Below are 26,415 nucleotides of genomic sequence, written 5' to 3' on the forward strand. Positions count from 1 at the left end.
TTCAAATGTCCGGACATTTTCTGGCTGTTGGTATGTAGTTTGTGTATAGCTGGCTGCTAGTGTAAGGCACTGGCAGAGTTTGAAGCACATTTGAGACTTTAAGTAGGTCATGCTATATTGTCTGACTAGGTTCAAATGTGCTAGCGTGAGACACATTATAAGGTAAAGTGCAAAATATAGCCGCTCTGCCTGGAGGAAATCAGTTTAATTTAAATCTATTAAAATAATGAATTGAACAGTCCTGTATATTAAATATTAGGCACAATTTCCAGCACCAATGTCTCATCAAGCCGCATATTCCTTTGGCTTGATACATGGGTTTAATGGAGAGATGCATATACCTCTTCAGTGGATCTGTTTGATACGTTTGTATACATTTTTGTTCTGCATTTTGTATTGTATTTTATATGTTGAAAGTATTTTTAACTTCTAGAGAAAATGTATTCCAAAGCAATTTTTGGTGAAAACTTTCTTGGGGAGAGGTGTTGGAAGTGGTTTCTTGTTTGTTTGTTTAGTACAAAAGAATTGACTCCTCACTACAGTACTGGTGCCCTGAGAAAAAGGGGCTGCAACATGAATCTCCTGGTGTTCCAGTACTGGCAGGCCTTGGCATGGTTGGCAGTGTTCCTACACTACAGTAGGAATGGCGCTGAGTAGGGGAAGAGTAGAACTCTGTTAAGCTGGAACTGAGGACGGTAGTAGCAGGAAATTGTGCATTATGTTTTCCCCCATGTTTTGCCTGTGAAAATGCACTGTAGGAGCATTTTGCATTAATTTTCATTGCTTCCGTCTGTGTGTGCTGTACGGGAAAATGCAGCAGGTCGGGCCTTCGTGTTGCATTTATTGCAACTTTCTAAACGGATTCCTCAGAAATCACAAGTGAAAGCAGATCCTATTTTTACCATTAGATCCAGTGCACACGTCTGTCACTGTGCTGCAGAAAATGTACCCTATGGACATGTTTTTTTGTGGAAGTGGAAAGCGAGCCTTACCTCTCCAGTTTTCCTCTCAACCACCTGACTTCCCAAAATGTCACTCAAATCTCCTCATATAGCCCTCTTTCCTTTCTATACTTTTCTATGCTAAAAATGCCTAATTGTCACCTGGCATTGCATTTTCCCTCCACCAGTCAATAACCATCACTAAGATTTATGGATTAACTCCGTGCCTTGTTGCAAAGTAATTTACAGTAACCAAGCATCACACACTTTACATTTTCACAGATAATAATTTAATAAGCAGAAAACACCAATATTTGTACAAATATCTTTTTATATATATTACATTTACACACACTGGTATACATTACACACCTGAAATTAAATGTGACATGATGATATAAATGTGTATGTACAGGCTAATGTTGTGTTCTGTTGCAATTCGGGGCGAAGGCCCGACAGAGCAGCGCAGACATAATGTCATGAGCGCAAAGGTTCACCCCTTGCTCAGCTAAGTTGATTCACCCAGTGGATTGCTTGCTGGGTAGCAGTCGGGGGCCACTGTATACAAGCTAAATTATGGCAGAGACAGCCATTATCAGCCAACTTTAATCTAGCGTATTTACGGGCCGTTAGACCTAGGCTCTCACTCTAAGGGTTAAAAGTCCTGGGCTCTACTGTTAGACTGTAACTTATGCTCACTCATAACTAATTAGGGTTCTAGAACTCTGTGTTACTTGGAAAACAACAGAAAAAATCTAAAGGCAGGAAACAGATAACAAGTTCAATAGTTTAAGTTTTGTCTGTGTGGGAGCTGAATAACATCAAAAATTATCTTGTGCATCTAAGACAAGTCAAAAGTTTTAAATTAGACACTAGAAAAGTTTATTTTTTAAACACCACGAGAAGGACGATGGACACAATTTTCCATTTCTTACACTTCAGGTTTGTTTTGAATTGTTTTTGAAATGGAGTAGAGAGTGCTTTTCCTATGGGCTTTTAGAAATACGTTTATTATTTTGTTCCTTCCTTTTCTCCCACAGTGGAATTTTTACTCTGTGATCTAGCTTCTATGAAGTCGATACGAGACTGTGTACAGAATTTCAAAAAGAAATCCCTTGCCCTTCATGTATTGATCAATAATGGTGAGTCTTTCATTTATATTGTATTTTATTTCTAAAATATATATGTAAAGCTTGAAGCATGTCACTAATGAAAAAATATGGAAGCTCTTGTTGCTTAACTTGTCCTGAAAAATACTCTTTGTGTACTCTAATACTTCTACTCTGGCAACAATACCTATTACCATATTTTTTGCCTTGTAAGACGCACTTTTTTGCCCCCAAAAGTGTGTGTGTGTGGGGGGGGGGGGGGGGGGGCACGAGTCCCTGCAATTTTTGGATCAATTGCAAATTACACATCTGCATTTTTTGCGTTTGCGATTGCTTACTTGTTTAACCACCCTGGCGGTATTGACGAGCTCAGCTCGTCCAGGAAAAACTTGCTGAAAGCGGTATTGACGAGCTGAGCTCGTCAATACCGCCAGGGAGATTTCTTGTTTCTCTTCCCCGCCGGCTGCACTTTTCCCTCATCAGAGGGATTCCCCAGGATGGCTGGATGCCTGCCAGCACGCTGTGGGTAGCGATCTGTGCTACCCACAGCATACAGAACTAGCATCCAGCCACCCTGGGAATCCCTGTGCAGCCGGCGGGGCAGAGAATGTGTGGGGCTGTGCAGGGATTCCCCTTCTTTGCCGGCGGGTGGCTGGTGCGGGGATCCTCTCTGTGCGGGGGGCCGGGGATCCCCGTACTGTGCATGCGGGGTGACCCTTTTGTGTGTGCGGGGGGGCGGGTATCCCCTTCTATGGGGCTGGTCTTGGCCGGTCGGGGACACCCCCTTCTGTGGTGGGGGGAAGGTGGGTGTCCCCATCTATGTGGGCTGTGGGTGGCCTCTCCCTCCTCTTCCCCATCCCTCCCTCTCTGTCCCCCGTGTCCCCCCCCCCCCCCCGATCCCGTGTCTCCCCCCTGTAAGAAGCCCTGATCTACTCACCTGAGGGCTTTCTCCTGCGGCGGCCACGATGGACACCCTCCTCCTCCATCGCCGAAGTCCCGGTCTGTGTAATTACAGTACGCGGCTTGGTGACGTCACCAAGCCGCGTACTGTAATTACAGAGAACACGAGACTTCGCGATGGAGGAGGAGGGTGTCCATCGTGGCCGCCGCAGGAGAAAGCCCTCAGGTGAGTAGATCAGGGCTTCTTACAGGGGGGAGACACGGGATCGGGGGGGGGGGGGGGACACGGGGGACAGAGAGGGAGGGATGGGGAAGAGGAGGGAGAGGCCACCCACAGCCCACATAGATGGGGACACCCACCTTCCCCCCACCACAGAAGGGGGTGTCCCCGACCGGCCAAGACCAGCCCCATAGAAGGGGATACCCGCCCCCCCGCACACACAAAAGGGTCACCCCGCATGCACAGTACGGGGATCCCCGGCCCCCCGCACAGAGAGGATCCCCGCACCAGCCACCCGCCGGCAAAGAAGGGGAATCCCTGCACAGCCCCACACATTCTCTGCCCCGCCGGCTGCACAGGGATTCCCAGGGTGGCTGGATGCTAGTTCTGTATGCTTTGTGTAGTGGGGGGGACACAGGATCAGGGGTGAGAGGGGGGGCATGGAGGACAGAGAGGGAGGGATGGGGGAAGAGGAGGGAGAGGCCACCCACAGCCCGCATAGATGGGGACCCCCACCTCCCACCCACCACAGAAGGGGGTGTCCCCGACCCACCACGACTAGCCCCCATAGAAGGATGATACCTGCCCCCCCCCCCAATGCACACACAGAAGGGCCACCCACACGCACAGTATGGGGATTCCCCCCCCCCCCCCACAGAGGGGATCCCCGCCGGCCACTACCAGCCAGCACAGAAGGGGAGCCCCCCCCACAGAAGGGACACCCGGCCACAGTTAGGGGGCATCGGGGGCAATGGGGTTGGGGGGGCAGAGGCACCCGCAAACCTAGCTCCCTATACATATGACTCCCTAGACCTGGCTGCACATCTGTCTCCTATACACCTGGCTGCACATCTGTCTCCTATACACCAGCAAACATCTTGCTCCCTATATACCTGGCAAAACATCTAGCTAACTACACCTGGCTGCACATCTGGCTAATACATCTGGCTATACATCTGGGTCTTATACTCACCATTGGCATGCTGATCCCTCGCCGCGTACCTCTGATAGCTTCTCCAGTGCCTTCTTCCATGTCCCTTGGCGGATTTTGCTTCTCCCTTGGCGATCACATGTCCCCCGTCGATCGGCGTTGATGGCACCAATGTCACACAGCATCATCAAAATCTCGCAGCAAACACTTTTTTTTTTATTGAATTCAATACAATAACCTGTATTGAATTCAATATAAAAAAAATGATTGCAAAAAAAATTGGTTGAAAATTATTGGAAATTAATTGAACCACTTTTTGCACGGAAATCCTGGGGAAATAGAACGCCAGGGTGGCTACAATGCAAAGAAAGGGGCCGTTTTTGGTGCGTCTTGTAAGATAAAAAATACTGTAAATTACTTTTCTGGAACAAGCATGCAAATCACGGAAAATGCTCATCAACATACATGTTCCATCTACGTCACTCAGAATGTATAACAGCAAGAGCAGAAGGAGCGTAGAGCCAAACACTCTTTTGCAAAGAAGATTATTAATGATGGTAGCTCTCATTTCTCTGATGAAAATTGTAAATTTATGTGTGGAAGTTTAGATCTAAGCTGTGAAATATGCTCTTTTTTTCACTCATGAAATTAGTATTCTGTTGCTTCTAAGAATATATATATATATATATATATATATATATATATATATATATATATATATATATATATATATATATATAGTGGGTTGCAAAAGTATTCGGCCCCCTTGAAGTTTTCCACATTTTGTCATATTACTGCCACAAACATGAATCAATTTTATTGGAATTCCACATGAAAGACCAACACAAAGTGGTGTACACATGAGAAGTGGATCGAAAATCATACATCATTCCAAACATTTTTTAAAAATAAATAATTGCAAAGTAGTGTGTGCATAATTATTCGGCCCCCTTTGAGTGCAGTCAGTTGCCTATAGACATTGCCTGATGAGTGCTAATGACTAAATAGAGTGCACCTGTGTGTAATCTAATGTCAGTACAAATACAGCTGCTCTGTGAGGGCCTCAGAGGTTGTCTAGGAGAATATCGGGAGCAACAACACCGTGAAGTCCAAAGAACACACAAGACAGGTCAGGGATCAAGTTATTGAGAAATTTAAAGCAGGCTTAGGCTACAAAAAGATTTCCAAAGGCTTGAACATCCCACTGAACACTGTACAAGCGATCATTCAGAAATGGAAGGAGTATGGCACAACTGTAAACCTACCAAAGCAAGGCCGTTCACCTAAACTCACATGCCGAAGGAGAGCGCTGATCAGAAATGCAGTCAAGAGGCCCATGGTGACTCTGGCGAGCTGCAGAGATCTACAGTTCAGGTGGGAGACTCTGTCCATAGGACAACTATTAGTCATGCACTGTACAAAGTTGGCCTTTATGGAACAGTGGCAAGAAGAAAGTCATTGTTAACAGAAAGCATAAGAAGTCCCGTTTGCAGTTTGCCACAAGCCATGTGGGGGACACAGCAACCATGTGGAAGAAAGTGCTCTGGTCAGATGAGACCAAAATGGAACTTTTTGGCCAAAATGCAAAGCGCTATGTGTGGCGGAAAACTAACACTGCACATCACTCTGAACACACCATCCCCACTGTCAAATATGGTGGTGGCAGCATCATGCTCGGGGGGTGCATCTCTTCAGCATGGACAGGGAAGCTGGTCAGAGTTGATGGGAAGATGGATGGAGCCAAATACAAAGCAAACTTGGAAGAAAACCTCTTGGAGACTGCAAAAGACTTGAGACTGGGGTGGAGGTTCGCCTTCCAGCAGGACAATGACCCTAAACATAAAGCCAGGGCAACAATGGAATGGTTTAAAACAAAACATATCCATGTGTTAGAATGGCCCAGTCAAAGTCCAGATCTAAATCCAATCGAGAATCTGTGGCAAGATCTGAAAACTGCTGTTCACAAACGCTGTCCATCTAATCTGACTGAGCTGGAGCTGTTTTGCAAAGAAGAATGGGCAAGGATTTCAGTCTTTAGATGTGCAAAGCTGGTAGAGACATACCCTAAAAGACTGGCAGCTGTAATTGCAGCAAAAGGTGGTTCTACAAAGTATTGACTCAGGGGGCCGAATAATTACGCACACCCCACTTTGCAGTTATTTATTTGTAAAAAAATGTTTGGAATGATGTATGATTTTCGATCCGCTTCTTACATGTACACCACTTTGTATTGGTCTTTCACGTGGAATTCCAATAAAATTGATGCATGTTTGTGGCAGTAATGTGACAAAATGTGGAAAATTTCAAAGGGGCCGAATACTTTTGCAACCCACTGTATATATATATTTGTACCTTAAAGCATTATTTTCTTAAAGGCACAAGCTGTGGTATAATTTGCTTGCTTATATATCACTGCTCTTTTGATTAAATGTTTTTACAGTCCTTACTTGCAGCAGCTGCAATCATAATAATAAAGAGGTTCAAATGGCTTTCAGCTTTGGTCTACTAGAGCTATTCCCAGTCTGTTTACTGCCCACAATAAAATAAAAAAATAGTGAGTTTGCTTATATTTTGTTGATGCTCTTACCTGTTTAACTGCAACCGGACCTTGATGATTGAAATTTACGCCCCTTTTTTTTTATCCCCTTACCGCTGCCAGGGCGTAGATTTCAATCATCCCGTCGCATGCTCGCGCCGCTACCGCCGATCTTGTCGCTGTCTCCCACCACTGATCACTCACCTTGCAGTCGCCATGATGGCAGAGCTGTGTAAGCAGGTCAAGAACCTATTTCATTGGCTCCTGACCCTGTCATCACTGTCAGCCAATCCCATTGGCTTACATTGATGGACAGCGTCAGGAGCCAATGAAAGTGGCTCCTGACCTCCTCACACAGCTCTGCCATCATAGCATTGGCAGAGTGAGGGGCCTGCGGGGATGGAGGAGTAGAAGCAGCGGGTATGTGCGAGATTCGTTGGGGGGGGGGGGGGTGAATTTCTTTGGTGCCAGCAGTCTCTGGTCCTTAAGGGGGCAGAGACTGCTGTTACGGAAGTGGTTACAATTGGTGCAGCATGATTTTGTTTTCTCATGCGTTTGGAAAAAAAAATGCATTTCTGCTTTGAAATCTCAGTGTAAAGATTGGTGTCAGCAAAACAGATTTTCTGATTATTGGCGATCTGCAATATCACCAATAATACAGATGCTATACCTGATTATGTGGTGATCTGCAGAATCACCAATAATGCTAGTATAGCTAGACACAGGACAACCAATGTGAGATAGTGTTTGGTGCAAAAGTAATGAGGAAGAGGAGATCTCCCGAGGAGCGGGTGACTCAGACAGTACTGCAGCCAATGATCACCTGAGGAGCAGGTGATTCAGACTGTACTGCAGTCAGTGGACCTCTGAGGAGCAGGGACCACTGCTAGAGCTACAAAGGATGATCACCTGAGGAGCAGGTGAATAAGACTATACTGCAGCCAGTGAACACCTGAGGAGCAGGTGTTACAGACAATGCTGCACAGGATGATCACCTGAGGAGCAGGCGATTAAGACTATACAGCAGCTAGTGGACACCTGAAGAGCAGGTGTTACAGACAATGCTGCAGGTTAGCTTCACCCGAGGAGCAGGTGAAAACTCTACAGATACCTCACCAGTGGCTAGGCCCACTGATGAGGACAGGAGGGTCAGAGAAACCGAGTTGGCAACGTACGGACAGATAAAGTACAAAGACAGAAGGCTGATTCAGTGTCACGTTCAGGCAGAGTCGGCAACAGGAATCAGATGAGCAGAGGTACAGAATCAACAAGCAGGAGAATAGTCAAAGGAAGCAGAAGGTCATAACAGATAATACAATGCAATTAGTACTTTAAGCCATCAACAGAATCTGGCTAAGTGTGGATCCCCAGCTCCAGCTGGTTCTAGCACACTTTGGGATCTGACTAGGGTCTGAGCGCTAACACGTTAGCATTCACAACAGCAGACACGGAGCAACTGACAGACCAGTACTATATATACAGAGATGCTCCGCAGCGCCGCCCCCATCACTCAGCCAATCCAAAGTACCGTTGGAGTCAGCTGACTCCCCTTCTATTCGCATAAAGGTCCTGTCGCTTGGCCCGCGTAGCCCTCAATCTATGTGCAATAGAAGGACCAGGCAGAGCACCAGCATGTAACTGCGCGGCAGAGGCCACCGGCTGATACGCGGAGATAGCCGCCATGCCGCTTGTCTCTGCGGCGGTATCTCCTCTATCTATTACACTCAGTTTTCAGGATGATACTGAAACCCAGCTGAGTCCAATAGAAATGTATATTCACCCTTCATCTCCTGGTACATGGCATGCAGTCTGTCAAATGGCACTTCTTGGTCATCCATGCACTTTGAATACTGTATAAGCTCAAATATTCAGCACAGACACATGCCTATCTTGGGTTTTTTTCTGTATTGGTATGTCAGGTACATTGATGATCTGCTGCTAGTATGGGAGGGTCACCAGGAAGCCCTAGAGGAGCTCCTACATTATTGCAACAATAATGTACTTAATCTTTCTTTAATTCTTTGTCACAACCCCTTAAGGATCAACTATTTGGATCTTACATTATGGGGTTTGTGTGAGACGGGAAGGATCGAAACAAAAACATATATAAAAACTTGCTCAGGTTACTCCCTTCTTTTGGCTTCCAGCTGTCATCCATCACACACCTTGAGGGCTGTTTCTTAATGGCGAAATGGCTCAGGCAGTACATTACTGCTTGAATCCAGGTGCGATTGAGCAGGAATTGGATGTAGTGGAAAAACGCCTTTTAGACGGGGGGCTATCATGGGGACCGGGTTCAGGATGCACGTTCACTGATTTCTACCAAAAATTGAGATGATCTATTGAAGTGCAAGTCCGCATGTGGAGGCAGACAACATGGAGTGACTTTTGTCACACTTTTAGCCTGTCCTAAAATTAACGGTTATTATTAAAAAGTATTTGCCTGTTCTGCATGCGGATTATAAATTGTGCACCATTTTGTCTAAGTGTGTTGGATTTTCATCTCGACGTGCACCTACCCTGACCTCCGCCCTATCTCCCAGCCTGTACAGGTCTGAACATCCATCTGCCCACTCTTGGTTAACAGTCAGAGGCTCATTCAGATGCGGTTATGCCACATGTAAATATTGTAGGGTTCATAACCAAACTTGGTAGGTAGTATCTCTTTCTATTTCACAGAACAAGTCCTTTTCTTTAAAACAATATATTAATTGTGAGTCCTGCAATGTGGTGTATGTTGTGACTTGCATTGCATGTAATCTGCAATACGTTGGTTGTGCCACACGTCCTTTATGCCAACGTATAGCAGAACATTTTAATGGCCCCAGTAGGTGTATTAGGAATAACACTGTGGTAGCGGGTCTGTCCAGCATGTCGACACATTTCTTGAAGACACATAGAGGAGACATGTCTTCCTTCAGATTCCAAGGTGTAGAGAGAGTTGTATGACACTGTAAATTGAAAACTCTTGTACCTGTTGCTAATTAGAAGAGTATTAGTGTAACATAGCTCTTCCCCAACATTTTTTTTAATAAATACAAAAAAAGGTGCCACTATGGGGTGCTTACCTCGGGTGGGGGAAGCCTCTTGATCCTAATGAAGCTTTCTCCATCCTCTTCAGACTTGGGGCTCCAGCATTGTCAGCCCCTGAAAATCAGCTGACAAGCTTGTCGGCACAGGCACAGTAGGGGCTTTAGCACCCATCGATATTTACCAAGCCTAGCTCTTGCGCAGCTGCAGTGCAAACTTCCTCTTGGGCTGTCGCAGAAATAGCCAAGACTGATTGAGTCCGCTCTACTGTGCAGTCGCGAGAGTGGCTACACAGGAGTGAGGCTTGGTAAATATTGCTGCATGCTGTTCAGGTGCTGCCAGTGCAGGATTAATCCCCGAGTTTGAAGAGGACGGGGGAAGCCCCATTAGGATCCAGAGACTTTCCAAGTTAAGTACCCCATAGGGGCACTTTTTTTCCTCACAGATTCTCTTTAAAGCTCACTCCTCACCGCTTCTTCGCTCGTAGAGATGTGATGCTGTGGCAACAGAGCCTAAACCTCATTCTGAAATGGACCCAAACTGCACTGCTTACCACTGGCAGGATACCACTGATGTAACAGTGACTGACAGTGGTATTGGGCTAGTGGAAAGCTGCACAGTTCAGGCCAATTTAGGAATGATGCATCAGCTGTTGCCACGGCAAAACACTACACGGGAGGAGGCAGGGAAAGAGTGAGCTATAAGCAGATGAGGGCTTATTTCTGATCAACATCTTCTAGTAGTCTAGGAACTGCAGGGACACAGGTATTGTATACATTTATCTTTTTATAAAAAAAAAAATTGCTAATACTCTTGCACCTAGCAATAGGTACAAAGGTTTTCAATTTGCAGTTTCATCCCACTTTGATGTATTTGGTGGCCACATTTACTCTTTAATCTGGTATTTCAAATCAAATTCATGGACCGTACAACCGTGCTGAAAAACTATGCATAGCTAGGCTCAGTAAACTGTTGTAATTGTTCTTTCTTATCAGGATAAGGCTAGAAAATCACTCACAGAGGGACAATTCAAAAATTACTCCCATCTCTAAGGACATTAAGACTAATGGAGATCTTTTTTCTTTGGTGGCAAGTGAACTGCAGGCAATGCTGCAGACGGACAACAAAAGATTAAATGCCATGATTGAGGAAGGCTCAGGCAATTGGTCTAGAATAACGGCAATAATCTTTCAAAGACAAGTCACTGCAATCAAGCTATTTAATTTTCATGATGAGATTTTCTCCTCTTGCAATAAGCACAGACCAGCTCTTACCTGAGAGAAAAAGATCATGTTATTCCTCCAGCTAATATGGAAACTTAATGAGGTGGTTTAAAGCTATCCTTCCTGCAAAAATAAAACATGCAAAACCAACAATAGTTCCAAAAGGGTTAAATCTTATGGTGCCCTCAAGTATCTTCCCTGATTCCAAACGCACGCACGCACACACACACACACACACATCTTTGACTCTATGGAAAACAAAGCAGATCGAGAGCCCCAATAGTGCAACATATCAATCCAATTGGTAAATAACGGAAGTATGAGAGTATACTCACAAGGGTAGGTTACCTCTGGGGAAATTAGACCCTACCCTACTCGGGTTTAAAAATGTTACTCTCCGTAGAATTGGAAAATAATGGGGTAACACCCTTCCATCAAGGGTGAAGACTCAAGATAAACAATTGTTCAAAGCAGAGGCGTCAGATGAGGATAAGATGATTTAAAACCATTTAAAAAAGGGAGGTAGGGGTGGACATAACCTCCCACAAGCACACTCGCAGGAGGCACACAGCCCGGGGCCACGTATGCAGCTGTTAGAAGGGCGCTGCAGCTGAACAGAGAAGTGCAGCATGACGGTGAGGGCACAAAAGGACTGCAGAGGCCTGTAGGAAGCCCAGGTAAGTTAAACTGGCATTTTTTTAGTCCACTTGAGGTTAACTTTAAACCTTTGTTTACACATTTTTTTTAAGTGCATGTCATAATTTGTATTTGTTGACCAAGTGTTTTTCAATAATTTATTGTGCACTTGGTAGCATTTTTAAGAAGGCCTAACTAACCAGGCTCTAAAAAAGCCTGAATCACTTTACATGTATGCAAAAATAAACCCATGTGCACTGAATTCTGGGAATACAGGTAGCACCTGTAGTGCACAGTTCAATTGGACATTTTCGTTTGTGTAACACAGAGGTGTTAAAGCTGTAATGCTTGAACGTCTTTTTGTAGCGCATTTTCTAACCTTTGTTAGCCATGTTGTTTCAAGACCTGCAAAGCTAAATGCTACATGTACGAAGAACCTCTCCGCCATTAGTATTCAGAAAATCATCTCTCTCTCTCTCACCCCCCCCCCCCCCGTCATATCCTAGCGTTCTTTCACCCCCCATTTAAGTTCAAAATGCCAACTGCTTCTTCTGTAAGTGGGGATTCAGTTGCTGTCTCTTTGGGTAACTCTGTTTTATTTAAATCACTGCCAGGAACATTTGTTTATATAGTTGGGTGGAATATAGGTGGATTCTCCTAATAAACCTTTGTATAGAACTTTTCTCCTGTTGGACTCAAAGAGCTGTAGCCACTAGTGGCCTGCTAAATGGGCCACCCTGTAGTGTTAGAAAGTCTTGCCCAAGGTCTTCTTACTGAATAGGTACTGACCCTAGCCAGAATTCAAACCCTGGTCATCCATGTCAAAGGCAGAGCCCTTAACCAATACATATATTCTGCTTGGATTCCTGCAGAGTGGGTGGGTGTCCCCACTAAATAAGCCATTTGTAAAGTAATATTGTAAAAAATTTGAAATTGTATATATGATGTTATATTTAGTAAAGTTCCACTTTAAGTTTCAAAGAAATATGAGGAAGTAAAAGGTTGTTCACGAAACGCATCAAGTTTTGATAATGCTTGCCCCCTTGTAATATTGTTGTAAGTCTTTAATACCCTTTGGGAATTCTGAGAACTCTTTTGGGTTATCTCTCCAATTGGGGACCAGTCTGTTTGCAGGTTCAACTGCAACTTTGTAAATTACAAATTACTATGCATGTATAAGTTATCCACTGTGTGCTTATGTCATTTTGATATTCCTACTTTATAATCACAACCCTATTTAGTGCTGTATTTATTGTGTATTATGTTGTGTACTCTAATATGTAATAGTGGTTTTTCAACTTTGAGGGACCTATTCTCGCATACAGACCTTGATTTATCTATAAGAAAAAATCCCTCTAAAGGGAATCTCAAGTGAAAATAAACTTAAGATATAATGCATTGTATGTGTAGTACAGCTAAGAAATAGAACAGTAGTGGCAAAGAATAGAGTCTGATGTTGTTTCCAGTACAGGAACAGTTAAGGAACTTCAGTTGTTATCTATGCAAAAGTGCTTCTCTAAGCTCTCTGACCCTACTTGGGTCTTATTTTCTGAAGCATGTATACATCAAAGAAACAGTTTAACCACTTCGGTACCAGCAGTCTCTGCCCCCTTAAGGACCAGAGGCTGCTGGTACACTAAAACGCCGCATACCGAAGAATCGCCGCAAAAATCCGCCGGTCACGCCGCTCTGTCCCCGCCACAGGCTGCTCTCTCTGCCATCTCTATGACGGCAGAGCGCTGTGCGCCGGTCAGGAGCCGCTTTCATTGGCTCCTGACCCTGTCACTCAGTGTAAGCCAATGGGATTGGCTTATAGTAATGACAGGGCCAGGAGCCAATGAAAACTGCTCCTGCCCGGCTCACAGTGCTCTGCCATCATAGAGGCGGCAGGGCAGCACATTGCGGCGGGTAGAGAGTGGCGGGGACGTGCGGTGAATGGGACGTAGAGCTTACGTCCGGTCAGAACCGCAGCGCCACCCGCCCGACGTAGATTTGTACTACGTCGGTCCGAAATTGGTTAAAGAGAAACTCTGACCAAGAACTGAACTTTATCCCAATCAGTAGCTGATACCTCCTTTTACATGAGAAATCTATTCCTTTTCGCAAACAGACCATCAGGGGGCGCTGTATGGCTGATATTGTGGCGAAACCCCTCCCACAAGAAACAAGAAAAGTGCGTACTCTTGGCAGTTTCCTGTCTGTGAACCTTGCTGCATTGTGGGAAATAGCTGTTTACAGCTGTTTCGAACTGCCAAAAAAACATGCAGCAGCTACATCACCTGCCAACGGTAAAAATATCACCATGTAATAAATGTCAGAATGTAAATCTGGGATTTAAAAGATTTTACAATGGGCATACACTGACTAAATCATTTATACATAATTATTGTAAAAATAAAGCACTTTTTTATTACATTATTTTCACTGGAGCTCCTCTTTAAGTCAGGTTCAGATAAGGTTTTACTGCAAGGGGGTTCAAATGGTCATTAGCTCTGCTCTGTTTCATAGTTGACAATACAGTGTGTGGTAGCAAATATGACAGAATGATGCAATGTTGTTAAAAAAACTTATTTAAGTGAAAATAAAAATATGAGACTCTTTTCTTTGCTACTTATGTTCTATTAATTATCTGTACTACACATTAAATTCATTATATCATAAGTTTTTTTTTTTTTTTTTTGCTTCTGTGCCACTAAAGTCCCAGGACCATACACTGCTGCCTTCAATGCCAGCTATTTTGTGACAAACTAGTATTCAAAAACACTGCTTTGTAGCAATCTGAAGATGCCAAAAGGGGTTAACATATTCCTTCACAGCGTATGTGTATGTGACACTGCTGAGTTTCTCACTGACTGTTTAGAGCTGTTTAACATATTAATAAAGTACTCTAAACCATAACTGTGAAAATGCCTCTCAGTTTCCTTGCCCCATGCTGACTGTTCTCAGCTAATATTCCAGCTGATAGGTTAACCATAAAGTAACACTGATATCCATCGAGCATCACCATTCCTTCCTGCATAGTGCAGATAAGGCCAATCAGTAAAATGTGCAATGTAGAATGTGGCCTTACGGAGCTGCAGCTGCAGACATTGTCTGGCTGTTTCTACATAGCCTTCAGCTAATGTGCACTTCCACCAAGACATGACTTGTGCAATGTCACTTGGAGGTCAATAAACTCTCCGGAATCGCATACAAGGCAGGCATGAGGGGCACAGATGAGTGACATAAGGGCCATTTCTTCCCGACAAGACACAAACCTCAGTGCCAGAGAAAATTAAATTAACATTTAGAAATTCAGATTTAAATTATATTTTTACCTTTATCATAAATGAAATGCAGAGCATGAGTCCAGATAAAGAAATGCTTTTCTTCAATTTGCATATTTTCTGTGCCTTGGAAGACAGCTGAAACAGTTATGTAGTATTTCTATTATTTTTCTTCTTATTTTCGAGTAAAAGTAGTTTATAGAAATGATTTTGCCGTTCTAACAAATAAGGTGAACAAAGGGCCATTCTTGCTTGTCTGCCTGCTTTCCCTGTGTTGACAAAAATATGTGTACTGAAATAAAAATGCAGCTCTCTTTGTACTCGGGTTATGTTCAGATCTATGGAGAGAAAGGGAGGAAGAAGAGCAGGAGTATTGTAAAGAGAATCTGTACTCTAAAATTCTTACAATAAAAAGCATACCATTCTGTTCATTATGTTCTCCTGGGCCCCTCTGTGCGTTTTCTGCCACTCTCTGCTGCAAACCTGGCTTGCAATTACCAGTTTTAGGCAGTGTTTACAAACAAAAGACATGGCTGCTAATAGCTTGTGATAGGCTCAAGTAAGCAGAGTGTGTGAGTCACACAGAGCTTGCAGGGGGCCTGGAGAGGGTGTGTATAGCTTATATCCAATTACAAGCAGCACAGCACATTTCAGCCAGACTGCCTGAGCCAGACTGCCTGAGCCCGACAGAGGAGAGAAGAATCGATCATATAACAGAGATAACACAGCCACTGTGCAAGTAGGAAAGGCTGCAGTAAGCCAGACCACATTGGAACAGGCATAGGAACTTATAGGATAGAAGAAATAAGGATAAAATGTTGTTACAGAGTCTCTTTAAAGAGGCACTGTTGTGACATATAGTAAATTGTTGTAAGTCAGTATGCTCATTTTTATGTTAATTATCCTGGTATAAACATCATAAACACTTCCTATAGCTATATATTGCTGTTTATTGGTATGTAGCCACACTCTCTCACCCTCCCAGAGCATTCTATGAGACCAGGTATTATTTCTACTGGCTTCAGAACAAAGAGTAAACGAACATTCTGCAGCCATGTACATGCCGACAGTAAAGATTTTGCCTGATAAATTTCAGAATGTAAATTAGGGTAAGGAAAGACTTTAAATTTGGCAAACATTGACTTATTAATTTATAAAGTAATATTGTAAAAAAAAGCAATACATTATCTATTACATCACTTGTAGCAATTTCTATTTTTGAATGGACCACACAGGTAGATTTCTTGCTCACTCACATACCTGTGTGTCTCCTTTTCACCATCAAATATGAAAATGGTGGACTACAGCCATAATCCATCATTTTAATATGTGACAATGGGCTTGTAAAACACTGCCAACAGGAAGGGGTGTGATTAGCTGGAATGGGATGCCCACAACACATTGTACAGGAGTTTCTTACCAAAAATGACAGGCGTGTTAGTGGCAAAGGGGCAAAGGGGCAGTTTGGAAAATGTAGATTGCTACTTTGATCCACACTGACATCTCCTGTTTCCCTTCCCCCATTCATGCAGGGGTCAGGTAATGACATCACTTTGGCCGGCATGGGCTGGGCACAGTAGAGCAGACAGAGGCATTTCAACAGGCAGGAGGAGACCTGGCTGGGCTTCTGAATAGGAAATTCAACCAAACACTGGGAATGACTGGCTTAGTAGAGCCTCAATAATGGTAGCAGCCTGCTCTGTGGAGATTGCAAGGTTATTTTCCATACAGCATTGCCATTACTTCACTGTCAAGCAATCCCCTATAGCAGTGCCATCCTTTTTTGGTGACAAGGAGGGCTGCAGTTCACATAAATTTCAGAAGGCCGGATAACCCCCTCCCCTCCACACCCCTTCAGAAGGAAAGTGGCAAAAGTGACTGTAGTCATATATTACTTCGTTTTCACAAAAATCCCTTACCAATATATCCCCTCAAAAGATGTTTTTTTTCTTCACACATCCTGTCATCGGTAATCACTGTTTTGCATTCAAAGCTACTGTGTGTGCACTAAACCTCTTTGTTACATACACAACTAATATGCATTTATCCCTGTTTCTACTTCCACATAAACCTTTCTGTACATTCACTGCCCTTTTTTTGTGTCATAACAATTCTTTATTACCTATGTAGCCAGGTTGCACTTAAAGAAAACCTGAACTGAAAATTAAAAGTCAAAATAAACATACACAAGTCATACTTACCTCCTGTGTAGTCTACTCCTCAATCTATTTTTCCTCTCCTGCGTCCTGTTTGTCCACTCTGATCAATGGAATTCTCCGTCCTCCATTTTGAAAATGGCTATTACCCCATAACAGCTTCCTGGCCAGCACACAGTTAAACTGTAACATCGCCCACTTGAGCTATAGGGAAACATGGACACATGAGTTCTCCCCTCAGCTGTAACTGACAGCAACTGATACATAACTGACAGCAACTGATATATTTCAGTTCTGACAAAATGTTGTCAGAACTGGAAGGGATCACTGTAAGAAGAAAATGGTAAACTTCTGAGAGGAACTGATTGCAAGGTAACTATGTAATGTTAATTTGAAGTTACCTCGTGTGTTTATTTTAAATAATTTTACTCAGTACAGGTTCTCTTTAAAGAGGAACTCCAGTGAAAATAATGTAATAAAAATGTGCTTCATTTTTACAATAATTATGTATAAATGATTTAGTCAGTGTTTGCCCATTGTAAAATATTTTAAATCCCTGATTTATATTCTGACATTTATTACACGGTGACATTTTTACTGCTGGCAAGTGATGTAGCTGCTGCTTGCTGTTTTGGCAGTTGGAAACAGCTGTAAACAGTTATTTCCCACAATGTAACATGGTTCACAGACAGGAAACTGCCAGAAGTACCTCGGTACTCAGAGCTTCTTGTGGGAGGGGTTTCACCACAATATCAGTCATACAGCTCCCCCTGATGGTCTGTTTGTGAAAAGGATTCTTGGTCGGAGTTTCTCTTTGAAGTGATGATACACCCTATTAGCCACTATATCACGAAACAACAGGCCCCTCACAGTATGAAAAAAGGGGGGGTATAACACTCCTGTTGCCTGCCAGCGATGTACAGTGCCCTGCCTAACCCAATGCCATGTACCTCTGTTCACCCATACCTCTTCCAGGTGCATGCTGGGAGGAGAACACCTTCTATGCCCCTCCTAGAAGCTGGGTATGCCCAACAGACACACATATATGTTTATGTATATCTAGTTTACGTAAATCTGTCATTGGGAATTATTTACAGATTGTATTTATTTAATGCAAGCACCTCTATAGTTTTATGTGATGAAGATACTGAATGGCTTTGCTGAAGTGTTCTTGGTATTTTCTGCGTAATGGAGGAAGCAGAGGAAAATCCCTGTGTGATTTGTAATGCGTAAATCATGCATTAGTCTTTCCTGAAGGATTTCCGTGGTGGCTGTAATACATTTCAGACAGTGTGTGGGTGGAAGGAATACATTTTCTATGAGGAGGAAGCATTCAATTTAGAAATACAGCTATTCTTACAGAACTGTATTTATACAGTGTGTCTCACAACAGAATAAAGAAAAGCTAAAATAGCTGTACAATTATGTACTGTACCCAGCGGTAACCTTGAGTAAAGCGTTACGTCATTGAAGGTAAATTGCGTGTTTTTTCCCTTTCTGCTGTTTGTCCTGTGCAGCAGCAGGTGCTCAGTCTCTTCCGCTGTAAAGCACATTGCAGGTGGTATTTTCCAATAAAACCATTTTCACAAGTGAAATAAAACGCCAGCCCTCCAAATGAGTAGGTCAAAGCAGCAAATTATATTTTTCAGCCTCTCTTGCTAGAGATATTCCTGCATTGCAGTATGTTTTCCCTTGTAAATCTATGAATCTGAGCTTTAAATCTCTTCCTTTATTTGCATTAGGCTGATGTGGCTCCATGTCTTGTGCTGGTCATAAATGGGACAATAGTCCAGCTATCAGGGTGAAATTCAAGCTATTTGCCAAGGAGTAGTTTTTTAATGGCATTTTCTCAAAACCAAATATGAACCTGTAATTTGTTTGAAAATCTACATAATCTTGTCTGAATAAAGTAATTAAATTTGTCTTATTCATATTGGACAAACACTTTTTGTTTTGTTAACTTTGATTGTAACTCATTGTGTGAGTGTCTGGCTTGGACTCCATCGAATCCTTTGATGTGAGCTTTTAGCAGTAGAGTAACTGATGCACTGAACAGCGATCATACATCAATGGAGTGCTGTTAGCCAGTCCCCAGCAAACCTATTCAAATAGTAGGAACAGCAGCAGTGCACTACCACATGTAAAACACACCTTCTATTTTTTAAAACTTAAAAATTATACAGCAGATACCCAGCCATGGAAAGAGAGGGGTAGACAAGGCAGCAGGAGGGCGTTCAGCTGATTTGCGCTGTCACAATGCAGCCCTTCTTCAGGACGAAGATGCACTGCACTGTGACGGTGTAAAACAACTGTAGACCTGCCTGCTGCCTTGTCCACCCCTTTCTTTCCATGGCTGTGTATCTGCTGTATTTATTTTAACTTTTTGAAAATAAAAGGTAAGTTTTACATGTAGTAGTGCTCTCTTTTCTGTGAGCTTCCTTAAGTAGTCAGACATTGGGGCTAACATTAACATTTCAAACAGTACTGCACCTTTCTGGGTACTTGTTTTATTAAACCGTAGTGGGATTTATCTCACATGCAAGTGGCTGCATTAACACACCCACACTGCACATTATCTGACACCGATGATACAGAGGCGCCAATAACAATAAAATGGTTTAAAATCCAGTTAAGTGGACTTACATCCACAATTCAGACACAAGTTGTGTAATTTCAAAACAGCAGCTTTTTATTTAAAAAAAAAATGCTTGTGGGGTAATTGTGGCAGTTTCTTTTTAATAAAGAACCTTTGTCTTGAAATTACACAACTCGTGTCTGGATTCTGGAGGTAAATCCACCACTGCCTCCATTTTTAAATGGATTTTAAACAATATTATTGCTATTCCTATTGGTGCCTTTATATAATCAATCTCAATATCTTATATCATTGACCCGTGGCAGAGTGGTGTATCCCTGCTAACCTTCTGCAACAGAGAGCTAGTTTTAGCCTGAGTGGGGGCAGGATTGTGATCCCCATCAGTGTTTCCAGTGGTTACCTTTGAGGTAACCCATCCTTGTGAATATAATACAGCTCAAATACATTTTAGCTTCTTGAACTTACATATTGCAGTATTGGTGCTCTCAGTTTTTTTTATTTCTGCATTATTTGACACAGTTGTCTGCCCTTAAAGTGGGATTATACTCCCAAAACAAAAATTTCAGTGACTGTTCTTAGTTACGTAAAAGAACATTTAAAAGCATCCCCAAGCACTCTCTTTGTGTAAAAATGGTTATTTTCAGTAGAAACTTGCTTATCTCTGGTTCATTGACAAATTTTCTTATTACCAGCTGAAGCTTTCTGTCTGTGTCTTTACTCTGCCCCTCTTCTTTTCTGCTGAAGGGACTCAGCTGTTGCCAGAGCAATGTGTCTATTCAGCAGAGGGAGGGGAGCAGAGTGAAAATAACAGCAGAAAGCTCTAGCTGGCAATGATTGCAGCTGCCAATGACTAGAGATGAGCAAGCTTTTACTGCTCTCTGCTGTAAAAATAAACATTTTTACCCACAGGGAATGCTTTGAAATGTTCTTTGATGTAACTAAGAGTAGTTACTGAAATTTTTTGTTTTGGCAGTATAATCCCACTGTAAAAGAAAGCTCAGTCACAGCAGAGCATGAGCATATTATATATATAAATATATATATATATATATATATATATATATATATATATATATATATATATATATATATATATATATATATTACACTTTTTACTGTTCAATATTCTTAAGCTTGGATTAAGTAGCATTTGCAATATTACAAATTAAATGCTGTGTCCTACTTACAACACCTGCAATTTACAGCTGGCTAGATTTGCTTTGTGTTTGAAGTCAGCAAATGTCTCATAATTCTTTTCTGTTATTGCCTGTGACCTTGGGCTTTTTTCTTAAGACTTTGCCCAGTTATAATGTATGAACCACATGACTCATAGTAAATATCTGATATTGTTTAAGTATATCAGTGATGCCAAACCTAAGGGAAAAGTCATAAATAAGTCTAAAATGCAATTGTTATTTAGATTTTTTTTTATACAGAATTTCTTTCTTTTGTAGGTGTTGTCAGTTAACCTAAACTTAGAAGGTTGTGGATTTTTCCTTTTAAAATAATACCAGTTGCCTGACTCTCCTGCTGATCCTGTGTCTCTAATACTTTTAGCCACTGCCCTGCAATAAGCATGCAGATCAGGTGTTCTGACTGAAGTCAGACTGAATTAGCTGCATGCTTGTTTCAGGTGTGTGATTCAACCACTACTGCAGCCAAAGAGATCAGCAGGACTGACAGGCAACTGGTATTGTTTACTGTGTAACTGTTGGGCATAAAATAAAAAATCAATTCTTTATTTTTATCTGGTAAACAAGTAATAAGGATGCTAATCAGGCAATGCAAAAGTTAAAATCACTATTACTTTTCTTGTTGATAAATGATCATTCCCCAGTTTACCTGATTCTTATTCGATACACACAAAACTTTGGTACGCAAAAAGGAAGTTGCAGGGCTTGCTGGGTTGTCCTTTTTTGCTTCTCTACTTTGCCCTCAGACTTAACTAATGCAGCCTGATTGTCTGAAGCCTCTTTCCTTCCTGTTTTACCCTCCCACACCTCTGTTCCTCTCTGATTGGCCAATATTTCTCATGCTGAGACAATGCACTTTCTATAGTGAAGGGCGGGCAATGCATACACAATCAGGCAGGGGAGAAGGGAGGAAATTACTTTAAGATTGGCTTTAAAATAGCCACAGTTAAAATGGGAAATGCTAAGAAGGATTTTCTCTATTTTTACTGTAGAAAAATCACTAAAATCAAAACGTGGATAGTGCAATGCATATGTAAGTAGAGCAAGTATTTATCTACTTATAAATGAGGGTTTTTTTTCTGATATAGTATGGCTGACAGCTCCTCTTTAAAAGGAAACATCCAAATTCCTCCCAGTTAAGGTTCTGTTTAAACACTAGAGAATGGATAAAATTGCATTGATTTTATGAAAATCTCCCTACATAACCATTAATAGTGGCTGGAAGTGTAATGGTTAAGGGCTCTGCCTCCAGAGCTGGGACAAGGTCCTTCAGCACCCAAGGCTGAGACACCAAAGTGCGCCCCTCCATCCCTCCGCCCCAGCCGTCACACACTGATTGCTATTAGAGTAAGAGGCGCCCCAGGGCCACCAACCTCCCCAATACCTTAATCTCTAGTTATTTGACTTGCAGTCACTGCCATGTATCCCCTTTTCCTATTTCTTTCTGCTTCAAACACAATTGGGAATGACAACTGAATGAATTGTGCGCCCCCTCCTACACTGCGCCCTGAGGCTGGAGCCTCTCCAGCCTCTGCCTCGGCCCGGCCCTGTCTGCCTCTGACACAGGAGACCTGGGTTCAAATCTCAGCTCTGCCTGTTCAGTAAGCCAGCACCTATTTCAGTAAGGAGTTTCTTGGGCAAGTCTCCTTAACACTGCTACTGAGTGTGCTCTAGTGGCTGCCTCGCAAGCGCTTTGAGTCCAACAGGAGAAAGGCGCTATACAAATACTGCATTTATTGACCTAGTAATCATCAACTTCCATGACAATTTCTTGATCCAGTGTTTTTTTAAGAGCACTTGACACTTGTTAATTTAAAAAAAAAAAAGAAAAGAAAAAGCTTTGATTTTAAAGTATAGTACTTGATCTTTAAGATCTTATAGTGTTACGGGTAACAAGGCTGCCATGCTTAAAACAATCAAAACAGCCCCTAGTTTCTAGCCAACCCGCAGGCAGCACATATACAGGATTATGTGATCATTCAGAGGTATGTAAGGCCTCGTTCACATCTGCTGCGCTGAAAAACGTGTTAAAGCGCATGGTAAAAAACGCATGCGCTTGTGCGCGCTTTAGTCCGCGTTTCTATGCGTTGAGCTGCGCTTCTTTAAAGCACGTTTTGCTTACTGTAGCAGCAGGAGTTGTCAATAAAACTTTGTTTTTGTATGTAAATGTATTTTTTTCTCCAATTAGGGGTAAAATACGCATGCGCTTCTATGCGCTTGTACGCGCTTCTATGCGCTAAAAAAGCGGACCCATTCACTTGCATTGCTGTGCGCTTTACAGCTCAGCGCACAGAAATGCATGCAACACTACGTTTCTGTAACGCTGCTCAGCGCAGCGCATAGATGTGAACCAGCTACATTTAGTTACATGGAAAAATGAATACCTTGCTGATCGCACAGGGCAGTGCGCTGTGGAAAGCGCACAGAAACGGCCCTGATGTGAACGAGGCCTAAAGCCAGTGTTATTGTAAGCAAATGCACTGACTGGCCAGAAGTGCTAGCCTATCAGAGCACGGCTCACTTATTTACATAAATGGGCACACTGGGTGCCAGCTACAAAAGGAAGGCAGCCCTAATCATGGATTCCCCCCATCACAAAGAAAATTATAATCGCTATTTCAAGAACTGAAAAGGCTAATTTTTTTTTTTTTAACTTTGTAAAACTTGGGAAAAAAATTACATTCTTACTTGGCAAATCAATTTTCTTTTAAGAGCTCATCCTAATTTTATATAATTAAGACCAGCTTTACAAAGGCGTGTGCAGACTCAAATAATGAACCGTAGTTGTAAGTGATTGCATCTACTAATCATGGAATTGTATGGCAAATTCTGAAGATGCAAGTGGTATTCAGGTTGATTAGTTAGTAGAATAAAATGGGCAGGGTAAAATATAATTGTAATTTAAATGTGCATGAATACATAATGTCTGGCCCTCTGAGCGAGACTTCCCTTAAAAGCTTGCCGTGTGAGGTAAAAAAAACATAAAATGGACTGAGTAGCCGCCATTTGCAAAAGACTATTTACCAGCCTGTAGAACTGACTACTGTAGTTAGGTAGACTGTTCCTCTCTTTTGTTGACCCGTATATTTGCCTCCACATCCTCATTGAAAATCTCTAAAAAAAATTGAGTCATTCTTTAAAGGACATCTGAACTGACAAAGATATGGAGGCTGACATATGCATTTCCTTTTTTACACAATGCAGATTGCTTGGCTGTCCTGCTGAGCCTCCATCTCTAATACTCTCAGCTATAGACCCTGACCAAGCATGCAGATTAGGTGTATCTGGATTAGCTGCATGCTTGTTTCAGGTATGTGATTCAGGCTAGGAACTTGTATTTGGTATTTGCTTTGTGTGGGTTTCCTCCAGACTCTGCGGTATCTTCCCACTTCCTGAAAACGTGCACAATTCATCCCAAAATGGCCATTGGATTATGAGCTCTGCTGAGGGACAGTTATTACTTTTCTTTTTTGTATTTATATAGCGCCTGCATCTTCTGCCGCGCGGTGCAGAGTATACATTGACTTGACACTAAGCTGTCCCTCAGAGGGGCTCACAATCTAATCCCTACCATAGTCATATATTTATATTGTGTAGTATATATATCGTAGTCTATCATAGTCATAGACTAGGGCCAATTTGGGGTGAAGCCAATTAACTTATCTATATGTTTTGGGGATGTGGGAAGAAACCCACATAGACATGGGGAGAACATACAAACTCCATGCAGATAGTGACCTGGCAGGGATTCCAACCGGGGGCCCAACGCTGCAAGGCGAGAAAACTAACCACTTAGCCACCGTGCTGCCCAGTTATGATCTGACTTATTTAGTATACTTTGAAAACTGCTATGCACACCAATATAAATGTGTGATAGCAACCCATCTGCAATTCAGTACAGGTCTGTATAGAAATCTTCTGCCTTTCTGAGTTCAGTGAAATAAAAAGCATGTTCCATTCTGCTGCCTTTGTAATGGTGCTCAGAAATGGCTCTGTGCAGTTTCAATGTCCTCACCAAGGTTCACTGATCCCTAAAAGAAGCAGCCAAGAGTGATGCTCCTCTTCCCACTCTGGTGCACTGAGCACAGCCAGACCTAGAAGATGCAGGGAAATGTGTACACTTAGGGCCCGTTCACACTGCACGCGTTTCCAGCCGCGTTTTGGAAACGCGTGCAGGTGGCCAAAACGCACGACATCAGACATTGCATAGAGTGCAATGTCTGATGTTCACACTGCATGCGTTCCGGACCTGTGCGGTCCGGGAACGCATGCTGCACGCAGATTTTGCAAAAACGCGTGGCTGTCCCATTCACTTTTCAGTGATGGGATCAGCCACGCAACGCACACAAACGCGGATGGCCATGCGTTCGTACGCGTTGCGGTCCGCACGCGTTCCGCACGCATGGCCATCCGCATTTCTGATCTGAACGGGCCCTAAGGTTTATGGTTATGTTTATGTCATGGAAGCTGTCTAAAAGGGGAACATAATAGTGCTGACATTCAACTTCAATTGTTTGCCTGCAATAAGATTTTGGTTTTAAAAAAAGACCTACATGCAAATGTAGCAGTGAGTCACTTCACAGCCCACCCCGGTACGGAGCTTTGGCAGCTTAATCTGTTTTTATCGAACTCGCCTCTACCAGTAGACTCTGGTTATTAAACTTGTGAGAGTGCATCTGCTGCACAGATTTGTTCAACTGTGGCTAAGCAAGTTATCTCAATAGAAAAATGAAAATGTATTATATTTTTCAATCTATTTAACAGTGGATTTCGCTGTGCCTTTTTTTTCTTCTCCTAGAACATTAAAGAATTAAACTCGCAGTATTATTAAATCTCAGTAAATGGAAGAAATAGAAAATTATGTTGCAAGACCTAATGGCTGACAAACGTAATGACTCTGGCACTATGAATTCTGTTATGGAGGTTATAAACAGATGTCAGAGTGACAGTGACATTCCTAGCATATATGTATGTGTGGCAAAGTGTAACAGTACTTAGGCCCGGTGCACACCAAAAACCGCTAGCAGATCCGCAAAATGCTAGCAGATTTTGAAACGCTTTTTCTTATTTTTCTATGGCGTTTTGCTAGCGTTTTGCGGATTGCTGCTGCGGTTTTCAGTATAGTAGATTTCATATATTGTTACAGTAAAGCTGTTACTGAACAGCTTCTGTAACAAAAACACCTGCAAAACTGCTCTGAACTGCCGTTTTTCAGAGCGGTTTGCGTTTTTCCTATACTTGACATTGAGGCAGAAACGCACCCGCAATCCAAAAAATGCCTCACCCCGGCATTTTTCGTTTCTGCAAAACGCCTTCTGCTCTGGTGTGCACCACCCCATTGAGATACATTGACCAAGCGGATCCGCAGCCGCAAGCGGCTGCAGAAACGCTGAAAAAGCCGCTCGGTGTGCACCAGCCCTTAGGCCTGGTGCACACCAAAAAACGCTAGCAGATCCGCAAAATGCTAGCAGATTTTGAAACGCTTTTTCTTATTTTTCTGCAGCGTTTCAGCTAGCGTTTCGCGGTTTTGTGTAACGGTTTTGGTATAGTAGATTTCCTGTATTGTTACAGTAAAGCTGTTACTGAACAGCTACTGTAACAAAAAACGCCTGGCAAACCGCTCTGAAGTGCCGTTTTTCAGAGTGGTTTGCGTTTTTCCTATACTTAACATTGAGGCA

At 42.7% G+C, this 26,415-nt stretch overlaps 1 protein-coding gene across 1 annotated transcript in view; it reads left to right on the plus strand.

Moving 5' to 3' along the window:
* ZBED1 (zinc finger BED-type containing 1) overlaps positions 1–26,415 on the plus strand; it is a 439,106-nt gene that overhangs the window by 226,072 nt on the left and 186,619 nt on the right. Inside the window, exon 4 of the mRNA XM_068269940.1 lies at positions 1,982–2,083. Coding sequence (XP_068126041.1) covers positions 1,982–2,083 — 102 coding nt within the window. The remainder of the gene's footprint in view (positions 1–1,981; positions 2,084–26,415) is intronic.

Source organism: Hyperolius riggenbachi, chromosome 2 (genome assembly GCF_040937935.1).
Source record: "Hyperolius riggenbachi isolate aHypRig1 chromosome 2, aHypRig1.pri, whole genome shotgun sequence".
Lineage (NCBI taxonomy): Eukaryota > Metazoa > Chordata > Amphibia > Anura > Hyperoliidae > Hyperolius > Hyperolius riggenbachi.